Below are 13,228 nucleotides of genomic sequence, written 5' to 3' on the forward strand. Positions count from 1 at the left end.
GAAAAAACTAGGAACTTGTTTTAAAATTATCTGATGGTTAAAAAACAGATAGAAAAAAACGATCGTCTGTGGGCACGTCCATCGTTTAAAAATCCACGCATGCTCAGAATCAAGTCGACGCATGCTCGGAAGCATTGAACTTAATTTTTCTCAGCAGGTCGTTGTGTTTTACGTCACCGCGTTCTGACATGATCGGTTTTTTAACTGATGGTGTGTAGGCAAGACTGATGAAAGTCGGCTTCATCGGATATCTGATGAAAAAATCCATCAGACCGTTTTCATCGGATGAACCGATCGGGTGTACAGGGCATTACTTTTTGGAAGGCGTGAGACCCAGGACTGTTGAGCAGTTCGAATCTTATATCATGGGACAACATTGTTCTCTGTGTAACTCCCGCCTTGCATGTCCCATTCAAGTAAATGAGGCCTTTACAAGCACCCCACCACTGTGTGCAGTGCGGGGTTCAAGCAGGCAGCGGGGAGATGATTTAACACCTCCCCACCGCCTGTCAAATGCTTTCCAAAAGAACAATCCTAACACAGACCGCTCTTCAAAGTGTGAACAAGCCCTATAATACGCAGTCACAATTGATCTCAAACTCTGCACCCGAGTTAAAAAATGCTGCACCCGGCTGTTATTTTACAAGTGGACGACCAGGGGCGGTAAAACCACGGCTTAGCCACCTGTTTCTACCACCTGTCTAAAAAAAGGCCTCAGCGCTGTGCGCAGAAGCCATGCACCGTTTATTTGAAGTATAAGCAGTTCTGACAAATGATTGATCAATTTTTATTGAGTTCAGAAGTAATCTAAAGCCTCGTACACAGGACCGAGTTTCTCGGCAAAAAACAGCAAGAAGCTTGCTGGGATTTTTTTTTTTTGCCGAGGAAACCGGTCGTGTGTACACTTTTCGACGAGGAAACCGTTGAGGATCTCGTCGAGCCAAAAAGAGAGCATGTCTTCTTTTTCCTTGCCGGGAATGGAGAAAATTGGCTCGCCGAGATCCTCGACAGCCTAACAAGGAACTCGACGAGCAAAACAATGTGTTTCCCCTGTCGAGTTTCTCGGTCGTGTGTACGAGGCTTGAGGGTAGTTATTCCCTTAGCTCAGAACATGCATTGATTGCATTATCCTGTTTTGCTAAAATCTGAACTTATTGGCGCAATACGACAAGAAGAAAAAATTTAAAGAAAAATCATAAATATTTACCCTCATCACCACGTGGCTGCTGGGGGAACATGTAGTTGGTTAATACCCTCTGCTTCGTGTCCGGGTGCGCCTCCGTCTGTAGAGGGATGAGTGCTTTGGACTGAAACATACAGTTAAACACACATTCGGCATTAGAAAATGCAGAGAATAAGGAGGTCAGCATTACCAAATCACATTATTTCACCCAAAAAAGTACCCTTCTATTGCCAGAAATCAGTGGCCTCCAAACTGCGACCCGGGGCCGAATGTGGCCCTTTGCTGGCCTTTATCTGGCCTTTGGGGCACTATTCCATTAAATGACACCAAAGATGGGGGCACCATTACCTTTACTGACACCATGAATGGGGCACTATTCTGCATGTAAATACCAACAATGGGGCACTTTGTGGATGATTTAATAAAGGAAAACAGACTGTGCAGTTGCTCCAGAGCTTAGTAAATGAGGTAAAGCTTCACTTTGCAAAGGAGACCCAATCACATGCAAGGGAAAAAAAAAGCAATTTGCTTGCATATGATTGGATAATAAAAGTCAGCAGAGCTTCCCCTCAACTACTAAGCTTGGGCTAGCCGAGAAAAATGGGGGGGCGAGATTGTGGCCCTGCTGATGGTGAACAATGACATCAGAAGCTTGAGCTAGAAGTAGGGGACAGCGCTGAGATGTGGAGAGGGTAAAGCAGGCCACAAACGATTGACAATGACTAAGTACGAAACGCGTAGGCTGTTTTCCACCCTTTGCTGTTATTTGTAGTGCATTTTCCATCCACTGTTTTTTTAAAATAAAGACAACCTAAGGTTTTTTTTGGAGGTGCGGCTGTCCATCCTTTTAGCCTCTACATCAGGCCACAAACGAATTGAAAAAACGAAATTCATGTCAACCATCGAATCGTTTATTATTCGCATCATTAGTGTGCATATTCTGCACCACGCGATTTTCGTGCCTGATCCAACATACTTTTTTTTTTGTAGATACTCAAAACAATTGATGGCACCATCGTATGCGCTATTTTCATTTTTCGATCCACAGTACTTTTGTTTTTCAACTCACCTATGGCCTGTTTAAAGTGATTGTAAAAGCTCATTTAAAAACAAAAACAAAAACAAAACAAAAAAAAATGTTATACTTACCTGCTCTGTGCAGTGGATTTTCACAGAGCAGCCTGGATCCTTCTCTTCTCAGGTCCCTCTTCTGTGCTCCTGGCCCCGCCCTCCTATCGAGTGCCCCCTTAGCCAGTAGCTTCCTATGGGGGTACTGGAGCAGAGTTACAGCTCTGTGTAACTATTCCAACACGGAGCCCCGACCCGGCCCTGCCCCCTCTCTCCCCTGATTGGCTGACGACTTTGATTGACAGCCACGGGAGCCAATGGCTCCGCTGCTGTGTCTCAGCCAATCAGGAGGAGTGTCCCGGACAGCTCAGACATTCGTGGACATCGCTGGAGAGAGATGGGGCTCAAGTGAGTATTAGGGGGTGCTGGGGGGCTGCTACACACAGAAGGCTTTTTAACCGCTTAACGACCGCCGCATGTATATATACGTCCACAGAATGGCATGTACAGGCATATGGGCGTACATGTACGTCCCTGCCTTTCCGCGGGTCGGGGGTCCGATCGGGACCCCCCCCCCCCGGTACATGCGGCGGTCAGTTCTTCCGCGGGAGCGATCCGGGATGAGGGAGCGGCTATTAGTCTCCCCGGAGCCGAAGAACGGGGAGAGCCGTATGTAAACACGGCTTCCCCGTGCTTCACTGTGGCGGCTGCATCGATTGAGTCATCCCTTTTATAGGGAGACACAATTGATGACGTCAGACCTACAGCCACACCCCCCTACAGTTGTAAACACACACTAGGTGAAACATAACTCCTTAGCGCCCCCTGTGGTTAACTCCCAAACTGCAACTGTCATTTTCACAATAAACAATGCAATTTAAATAAATTTTTTGCTGTGAAAATGACAATGGTCCCAAAAATGTGTCAAAATTGTCCGAAGTGTCCGCCATAATGTCGCAGTCACGAAAAAAATTGCAGATCGCCGCCATTAGTAGTAAAAAAAAAAAAATTAATAAAAATGCAATAAAACTATTCCCTATTTTGTAAACGCTATAAATTTTGCGCAAACCAACCGATAAACGCTTATTGCGATTTTTTTTACCAGAAATATGTAGAAGAATACGTATCGGCCTAAACTGAGGAAAATTTTTTTTTTTATATATTTTTGGGGGATATTTATTATTGAAAAAGGTAAAAAATATAGCATTTTTTTCAAAACTGTCACTCTATTTTTGTTTATAGCGCAAAAAATAAAAACCGCAGAGGTGATCAAATACCACCAAAAAAGCTCTATTTGTGGGAAAAAAAGGACGTCGATTTTGTTTGGGAGCCACGTCGCACGACCGCGCAATTGTCTGTTAAAGCGACGCAGTGCCGAATCGCAAAACCTGGCCTGGGCCTTTAGCTGCATATTGGTCCGGGGCTTAAGTGGTTAACTGAATGCATAGAATGCATTAGGATAAAAAACCTTCTGCCTTTACAACAACTTTAAGTGAAGATTGGCACTATTTGAAAAAAAATAAAATAATAATAATTAAAAAAAAATATATATATATACATATATATACATATATATATATATATATATATATATATATATATATATATATATATATATATATATATATATAGGGGGGACAAAAACAAGAAACAAAACAAAACAAAAAAAAAAAAACAAGTCCTGGAGCTATGCTTCTAACCTATAATAGAAAATGAGTCCGTCTCTAAAACTAAAATCTCATTACCTGATTGTCAGAAAGCCACAGAGCAGCAAGTTCTTTAAGTTTCGTAAAGCTGAACGGCAAATTTTTTAACCTGGAAAAAAAAAAAAAGGCAGAAGCACACTTACACATGCAATTTATGTCTTTTTACACACATTTTGCATTAGCTTAAACTTCCGCATTTTGCACGCGATGGGATTATGAATGCTTATCATTGGAAATCATGGGGAGCGACTTGTCATGCGACTTTGCAGTCGCAGAGAAAGTCGCACCAGTGTAAAAGGGGCCTAAACGATCACAGCTTCTGTTAAGCAGACGAGTCAAAATATATTCTTACTATTATAGCACTTACTTGGATTTTCTTGTTTTTATGCATGGCACCCTAAAAGTCCCATTTGTTTACATGCAAACTTATTTTTTTTACTTATGAGAGATGAAGGTGTGGTGCCAGGTGATCACCTACCAATCCTTTTTTTTTCTGCTACCATTCATATGTCTGTTTGAATTTTTTAACCTGCACATTCAGGTTACGCTAAACTAGGGTGACCACATGTCCCGAAATGCCTGGGACAGTCCCGCATTTTGCAGGTCTGCCCCGGGTACCTTTATTCCAGGACAATACAGTTTTGGGGTTCACCCTAAAAAAATAAAATTCTTTATCTACCATACAAACGAGCATACTAGCGTCAGCTACAGTATGCCTTTTTTTTTGCGGTGTACTTACGGTTTAATCCGTAACTTTCGTTTCAGACTCCGACCGGGAAATGGCCGTTCCTATGAAGAGGGGTACATGATTGACGTCCAGCTATGGCACGTCATGCCTTCCGAAAAAAGCCGAAATAGGACGCGGACATATACGGCGCCTGCGCAGTCAGCTCCTAGTCTGTGCGCAGGCGCCGTGAAGAGTCGAGTCCTACTCTGGCTATTTTCGGAACGTGTGATGCGCCATAGCCGGCCGTCAATCATGTTCCACTCTTCATAGGAACGCCCATTCCCCGCGGGTGTCTGAAACGAAACTTACGGATTAAACCGTAAGTACAGCACAAAAAAAAAAAAAAGGCATACTGTAGCTGATGCTAGTTTGCTAGTTTGGATGGTACAAAGTTGTGTTTTTGGGTGAACCTCCGCTTTAAACTGACACACCCACCCCCGGGCCGATCTGATGGCCCAAAAAAAGCCGCCACATCACCGCTTTACTCACTGACAGTACTTGTCCTGGCTGGGAATGCCTGGAGGAGCACAATCCCCGTCCCCTGCTTGTGATTGGAGAAATCATAAATCCCGCCTCTTGTGTCCAATCACTGTGCTGTGCTGTGTCCCTAAACGGTAGTTTGGAAATGTGGTCACCCTACGCTAAACACACTATCCACCATTTTTTTGTCCATAAGGCCCTATTGGTACTGAATTTACCACCCACATAGGGTTGTTACTTGCCCAAACCTTTGCCTACATGGGTGATATAAAAAAAAAAAAAAGTTACAAAGATATAGGAAGGCCTTTTTGTCCCCTGGAAGATATCGAATCCCTGAATTCAAACAGTCAGTAGAAGACACGCAGGTGTTGTGGGTTAATAAAATATTCCTGACATCCGTAATTAAACTAAGCTCTAGACTGAGTTGGTTTGTTAAATGCTAATTGCATGAACATAATTAGCGCACATGTGCAACGTATGCTCCAACTGATTGCCTCTTGTGCTGGATACCTGCCTAACAGATGATGCTCCACATTGAGAGTCTTCAAGGTGGCAACCGTCTCATTTCTCTGCCGCAAGTGGGTCGTAAGGATGTATCCATTATGATAAGATGGATGTAAGAGCCTCGGTTCCTGAAGAATTGTACATGACCGAAAGACTTTCTATATCACATGACAGGCATAAGTGAATAGAAACCCCATCTTCGATGCTAATGAACCATATAATTGCTTATAAGCTAAAGTATATTATCCAAGAGCTTTGATTTAAGTTCTTTACATATGCCCGACCAGGTGGGGTGGATATGTTCTTGCTTTGTGTTTGCCGAAGAGTCAATAAAGGACCCAAAATTTTGAGCGGCGTAGGAAGAGGGGTAGCAGAAGTTATGGTGAAGCATTGAACTTATTGGGCAAGATTCACAAAGCACTTGCGCCGACGTATAACAAGTTACGCCGACGTAAGTGCAAATGTCCGCCGTCGTATCTGTGCGCCAGACCCACGAACATATATGTGCCTAAAACCAGACTAAACCCCGCCGGCGTAGCTTGCTTACGCCAGCGTAGAGTGGGCGCACATTTAGGCTGGGAGCATGGTGCCGCTCCCATTGATTAGCCATTCAAACATGCAAATGAGGGAAATACGGCGATTCACGAACCTGCGTGCGTCCGACGCAGGCTACGCGAGGTGCACGTAAGTTGTACGTCCGGCGTAAAGTTATTCCCCATAAAGGAGGTGCAACCCAGCAGCAGACATGCAAAGGTCTGCACCAGGGAACACAAGCTGGCGTATTTTACGTTGGACGTGTGTCTGGCTGGGCGTAGGTTATGTTCACGCCGTACGCAGTGATCTGGCGTAGCTTAGGCAGTTGTGCCGGCATGGTTGTGAGCAGGCGCAGGGGGCAGGCGCGGGGGGGTGTGCGCAGTTCGTGATACTTACCTGCCTGGCGCTCGGCCCATCATTTGCATGGGGTCACGCCTCATTTGCATGGGTCACACCCACTTCCACCTACGCCGGCGTACGCCTACGAAACCCACGCTACTCTGGCGCAGCGTTGGGAGCACTGGCTTGCTGAATTCAATGCTTGCCTCTCTGCGCTGCGTTGGCGTAGCGTACGGCATTTGCGCTACGGCGGCGTAATGTACGCCCACACTCTGTGAATCTGAGCCAATTTTTCTAAGCTTGTCGTAATGTTGTACGTCTCCGTGTACACACGACCATTTTTTCCGTCGGAATAAACTCCCACGTGTTTTTCCGACTGGATTCCGCTCAAGCTGTCTTGCATACACACGGACACACCAAATTCCGACCGTCAAAAATGCGGTGACGTACAACACTACGACGAGCCCAGAAAAATTAGGTTCAATGCTTCCGAGCATGCGTCAAATTTTTTCTGACTTTGCTTGTTTTTTTCTCCGTCCGAATTCCATACAAACAAACCGAATTTTTCCAATTTTTTTCCGTTGGAAATAAAGAGAACATGTTCTCCTTCTAAGTCCGTCAGAATTTCTGATGGAAAAAGTCCGATGGGGCATACACACGGTTCGAATATCCAATGAAAAAATTCCGTCTGACTTTTTTCATCGGAAATTCCGACTGTGTGTACGCGGCATAAAGCTGTTCTTAAGGGACTATCAACATAAGCAAGCATATGGCAAAATTACTTCAGATGGGGTGAGAAGGCGCATACTCTACATGCTGGAGGGAGCTATAAGAGTTATGCCCCGTACACACGAGTGGAATGTCGACAAGAAAAACGTGTTTTTTTTCGACGGAATGTTGGCTCAAACTTGTGTTGCATACACACAGTCACACAAATGTTGTAGGAAATTCCGACCATCAAGAATGCGGTGACGTACGACGAGCCGAGAAAAATTAAGTTCAATAGCCACAAGCATACAGGCATACAGTTCCACAAGCATACCGTTCCAGGATATGGTGCTGCTGAGTTACCAGCATGCACCGACCGTTCCCGCGCATGTGCAGTATGTACGCCACGCAGTGCCGTAATCTCCCGACGTTGCCATCACAACGGGCGGCGGTGTCAGAAGTGCCCGCCCCGTTGTGATAGTAACGAAGATAAATGAAAACACTCATCTCACACTGACTCCTGGGAATAAGGACACATAGCTCCCAAGAGACAGTGCGCCGCCGGATATGACGGCCATATCTGTGGGTGGTCAAAGGGGGGAAATGTCACTGAAAAGCCTCCTAATCAGAAAACCCCTAGGAGAATTTATTTTTTCCATTGTAGAACGATTGTATTACGTAAATGCTGTTAATGTAAAGTAGAAAAATCATGTGGAACTCCACCTTTAACCCTCTTAAAAATGTACCACAAATACATGTTGATCCAGCCAGTAAGTCCACCTAATGCATATTTCTATGATGGGGTGGCAACAATGCTGCACTGCTCCTGAATTCAGAGTTGCCAATCTGACATAGCCTGTATCCCGCATGATTAGCAAACCGGATAGCTTAGAGCAAATGGATTTGTGGGTATTTGAAATGTATCAATATTGTCCAGTCAATGGCTAAACTGCTCTATTTAAAGTAGCCCTTCCTCTCAAATGTGAATAGGTAAAGGGTTTCCTTAGAAACCCAGACACTCCTGGGGCTTGACCTACGACAGTGGGGAGTAAGGTGAAGAAGCAGCCCTGGATGTTTGAAATTTACAACATCGCACTTTCCACTATGGCGGAGCAGTCTAAAGGTAAATGATGTAAAAAACCTAATACCTTAGTAGTAACATGTAAGGAGCAAGGCAGCACTGTTAGTCAGAGACTGACAAAACCAGTGGGAGCCCCACTTTCCCATCACTCGTTATGATGTGACTTAAAGTGCTCTGATATTTCTCAAATGCACTTACGTATCTTCACCGCCACGCCTTCTGAAATCTCCCTGACCCCCTGCCTGGCTCTGTTCACCTGTTTAAGTTACCCTACTCACCAGGGCCAACCCTAGGCAGGGTGCGCAGGGTGCTTTGCACTCAGGCGCCTGCAGAGGTGGGGGCGCCAAAGTGCCAGAGTTCTCCCCTCCTTCTGGCAGTGCTCGGGGGAGGGGCCATTCCTCCTCCTGACAGGAGGGTTTTAGTTTTCAGTGGCTGCTGAGTGCTGATGGGCATGGAATGAATTCCTCACACTGGGAGTCTGGGATCCCGCACTGTCTCTACCAACTCTATTTTGAATGCCTCCCCCTCCCATCTCTATCTCGGACTGCAGAGAGAACCGAGGTGAGTCACAGTGTTCAGTATGCTGGAGGATGGCATCCCCTGCATCCCTTTACACGTGCTCTGGGCTGCCCCTACTCTAGATGTTTTATGGCATGATAGATTGCATAGTCTCTGATCATCTCCTGTACTATGTCTGTAGTCTCTGATCATCTCCTGTACTATGTATGCAGTCTCCGATCATCTCCTGTACTATGTCTGCAGTCTCTGACCAACTCCTGTATCATGTCTGTAGTGTGTCTAGGGGTCTTTCTAACAGACTCTCTAACAGAAGCCCTCTCTGTGTCCATCAGAGAGGCCCCCCTCCAGGTCCCAATAAAGTACTCTGCTTCTCTTCCTGTATTTTGTTTATTGTTAAGAAATCGTGTAAGGATCCCAGGGTAACGAAGACTTTGTGGGGGAGCATTCCTGTGGTTGAGTCGTTGCCATAGAAACATTTGTAAAGGGGAGGAGTTAGTAAAATGGCCATGCCCATGTGGGGGCTCCAGAAATATTTCTGCACCCAGGCGCCTGTGACCCTAGGATCGGCCCTGCTACTCACACATTTTTTTTAGTTTTAATACAGTGATATCGAACCTTGGCACCCCAGATATTTTAGAACTACATTTCCCATGATGCCCAACTACACTGCAGAGTGCATGAGCATTGTGGGAAATGTAGTTTCAAAACATCTGGGGTGCCAATCACTGTTTTAATATCTCTTGATTATATGTTTTTGTGTCCTTGTGATACCTGTTGTCGCTTAAGTTTAATACTCTCAGCTTTGTCATCTGGCCAATCTCCTCAGGTAGAAACTCCAGCTTATTCGATCGCAGTGACATCACGGTGACGTTCTTGCAGTTTCCAATCTAACAATGAGAAAGTAAGAATATTTTTCACCAACATTATTCCAGGTGAATCAATAAGTCTACAGTAAATGCATTTTTTTTTGGAACTTATAATGTTGCACTTTTTGACAGCAAACTATAGAAATGCTTCTTTCTGCCTGCAGCAAGCTGATGACATCAGAGCCTAGCCAAAGTCACGTATATGCATCTCAAGGATGGCATTTTAATGATAAAAGGTATTTTTTTTCCCCATTAATCATGCTGTTGCTCTGTATTGTGACTTTTCAGAGGTTTATTCATGCAGAAATATAGTCACTGAAAGGTCCACTTTAATTTTGCTTCTTATACATGATTGATCCACTCCTACCAGTTTTCAGCCCTATAACCACCATTTATTGTTCTATATAACCCAGGACATCTCTCCCTGGAGTTCTAAAGAATATACACAAAGTAAGCCCCCTTCTGTGAGAGATTATGAGATTAATATATATTGCATTTTGTTATTTCTGTAGCTCATTTAACCAATTAATGCCTTTTTCAAGAAAGAGAGCCAAAACAAAGTGCTAATTCTTAAAGCTTTGGGTGGAAAACAAAAATGTATTGTTTTGCCTTTCAACATCCCCCATACTCCATTCATCCCCAATTCATCAGGAAATGCTGCCTCCTAACTATTCTAGTGGCAGCTTTTCCCATTGAGGAGACTGGTCACCCCAGATGGCCCTCTGTTCAATGGATGACCGGTCTCCTTAATGCCCCCCCCCCCCCCAGCGTGAACTACAGGGCATGCCTAAGTAATGTAGTCCTCTAGACCCAGTAGTGTATTTAGGTTTTGTGCTGCCCTTGGCCTGACTAAACCCCCTAATTTAATTTTTGACCCAACCCTTCCTGTCAAGGCCACACCCCTTCCTGTTTAAGGCTCGAGTGGGGAAACTAGTTTTGAGGGCCTGGAGGGGAGGGGGAAAGGATTCCCTTAATTTGCATAATTGCCTCCCACTTTCTGTTTTGGCAGGAAGTGAAGGGAAATCTCTGCAATGGGACAGATATGGTAAAAAATAAACAGACAGGGGCTATAACCCTCCCTTACTCTATCCAAAATGAAAAAAAAGTGTTGCCTATAGTTCTACTTCAAGCACAAATTTCTGGAAGTTTTATGGATGGGAATAAGAAAATATAACCATGCCAATGGTGCAGCAAAAAAAACATGGCCTCCATCAGGAGGGTATAGGCAGTACACCTGTAAGGGGCCCGGTCGCCCCCCCTTTTTTCGTCTGCTCCCCAAGCCCCCCCACCTCAATTCACGGCGGCAGCATCCCCCCGTTCTTTATTCGCGCCCCCCCGCTTCTCAATTCACGGCACCCCCTGGTTCTCAATTAGCGGCACCCCCCGGTTCTCTGCTCCAGGGGGCCCATGCCTGAAGCTGTGTAAGGGGCCCTGCAGAAAACATATAGCACAGTGAGGAAGGTTTCTGGTCCAGGATGATAGGACAGTCAAAACGGCCGACCGCATACCGGAAGCATTGCGACTGCCTTATGGGGGCGCTGGACTAATTTGCCTCTCAGCCCAGCCCACCCCATAAGACTGGCGCTACACTAACAATGTAGTGCAAGCCGGCGCAGACTTTTTCCATGCTGCCCCCCTGCCTAGGCCAGGATACAGCGCTGTCTAGACCACTCCTTTCTGTGCTGCTGGAGGACAATATCATATAGCCAAGTAAAGGTGGGTGATGACCTCACCTGAACTTCCATGAAGGTTTTTAACCTGACAGGCCCGAGGCAAGTTATAAAAAAAAGGCTCTCATGGACTTAGCTTTAGTTGAAGGTTAGCCTAAAAATGTAGACTTGTCTGGAGATGGACTTTGAAAGATAAGTGCAGTTTTAGCTCCCTTATCCTTTACAGCGTCCTTCTCCACATGGTTAAGTTTTAGTTGACGTTTTCCAGTAACCCCCTGGGAGATCTTCAATGCATGGTCTCTACCTTGAACCCCACAGCCTTTCTCCCGAACTCTTTGAAACTCTGCACAGCTCCACCTGGACCTTCACACTACGGACTCCATTCACTTCAAGGGAAATACCCAACTGCAGCCTGTCAGTCTTCTGAAGTTCCTACAAATATGAAGTAGCACTTCTATGCACTCTTTATTAAATAAGGCTGCTTAACTGACCACTCCTGCCAATGACTTCCACCGCAACCACCGACTCACCTCCCGTGGCAGCTCAGTAAGAAAGTTCTCATCCACGGCCATTGTACGGAGATTGTGCAGGTACCCAATGGTGGGAGGCAGGCTCTCCAGCTCATTACAACTGCAATCAAACTCTTCTAACAAAGATAAACTGAAATTTTAGAAGAAGATTTATTGAGCAAATACCAGGGCAATGATAACATCTACTTTAATATATTTTACCAGGCAGAACAGGACAGACGGGAAACAAATGCAAACACCAGCAGCAATTCATCTTCTCGCAGTCAGTAAATGAGAGGTGATGGTCAGTAAGACAATGAGGACTGAATCACAGCATTAAAAATTATTCAATAGAAGTTATGAAACAACCAACCTACCAACTCGTGTCCATTCAGACTGCCAGCCTACAGGGCAAGAACATTTAAGGGGAAAACAGCAGCAAAAGGATGGGCTGAAAGACTAGTAGAATTAAACCAATTTGAAATCATATTATTTAAACTTTTGCAGTGTCAACACATCCTATGTCTTATTACAGCATCAGGATGGCCACAGCATGATTAAAGCGTGAGTCTGGGCAAAGAAAAAACATATTTAGTACATCGCTCCAATTTTTTTGAATTGTTGCCTGAAGAGTATAGTAACAATGAGCAGTGCATCACGAGTGCAACACACAGGTTTCTGCAGTCAGTTCCCCCAGCCCCATGTCCATAGGGACCTACAGTTATTGGGCTGGTGGAAGAAAACACTAGAGTGCAAAGGTTGGGTTTAGTGCTCCATTGCGATCTACAAGTCCCTCTGCCATTGTGACAGATGGGACTTATAACCATTCTATTTACAGATCCTGTAAATGGCTCTGTGAATGAGGGACGTGACTGTGTAGATGGAGCCACACACAACTGCTCTGAGTCCAAAATCAGGCTGAATCCTGCTGGTAGAAAAAACCCAGAGGGGAGGTTTACAGGTAGGGGTTTGGGGAACTTGACTATGTGCCATGGTATACCCTACATATGGGAGTAACACAGGGGTGGACGGAGCATTCGGGCACTGCCCGAGGGCCCCATGCCACTAGGGGGCCCATCAGGGTTCGCCAGCCTCAATAAAACCGGGGACAGTATGTAAAAATCTGTGTTTTAAAAAAAATCCCAAGATTATAGCTGCCCCGCCTCTCCAGTACCCTTTCAGTGTGTGTATGTGTATTCTGTGTGAATGTATACTGTGTTGGAGGCGTAGGCGGTAAAGCGCCGCTATTTTTAGCGCGCTTTACCGATGTTTTAGCGGCACAAAAAAGGGTTAAAAGCGCCCACAAAGCAATGGGCAGGGGTGCTTTAGGAGCA

General features: G+C 45.2%; 1 protein-coding gene across 3 annotated transcripts in view; it reads right to left on the reverse strand.

The window, feature by feature from the left end:
• Positions 1-13,228, reverse strand: part of LRRC7 (leucine rich repeat containing 7) — a 221,302-nt gene that overhangs the window by 108,065 nt on the left and 100,009 nt on the right. For all 3 annotated transcript variants that reach the window (XM_040360720.1, XM_040360719.1, XM_040360721.1), the window contains exons 10-13: positions 11,916-12,045; positions 9,621-9,736; positions 3,997-4,066; positions 1,208-1,307 (exon numbers count right to left, since the gene is read on the reverse strand). In XM_040360720.1, coding sequence (XP_040216654.1) covers positions 1,208-1,307; positions 3,997-4,066; positions 9,621-9,736; positions 11,916-12,045 — 416 coding nt within the window. The remainder of the gene's footprint in view (positions 1-1,207; positions 1,308-3,996; positions 4,067-9,620; positions 9,737-11,915; positions 12,046-13,228) is intronic.

This window comes from Rana temporaria, chromosome 7 (genome assembly GCF_905171775.1).
Source record: "Rana temporaria chromosome 7, aRanTem1.1, whole genome shotgun sequence".
NCBI classification, from domain to species: Eukaryota; Metazoa; Chordata; class Amphibia; order Anura; family Ranidae; genus Rana; species Rana temporaria.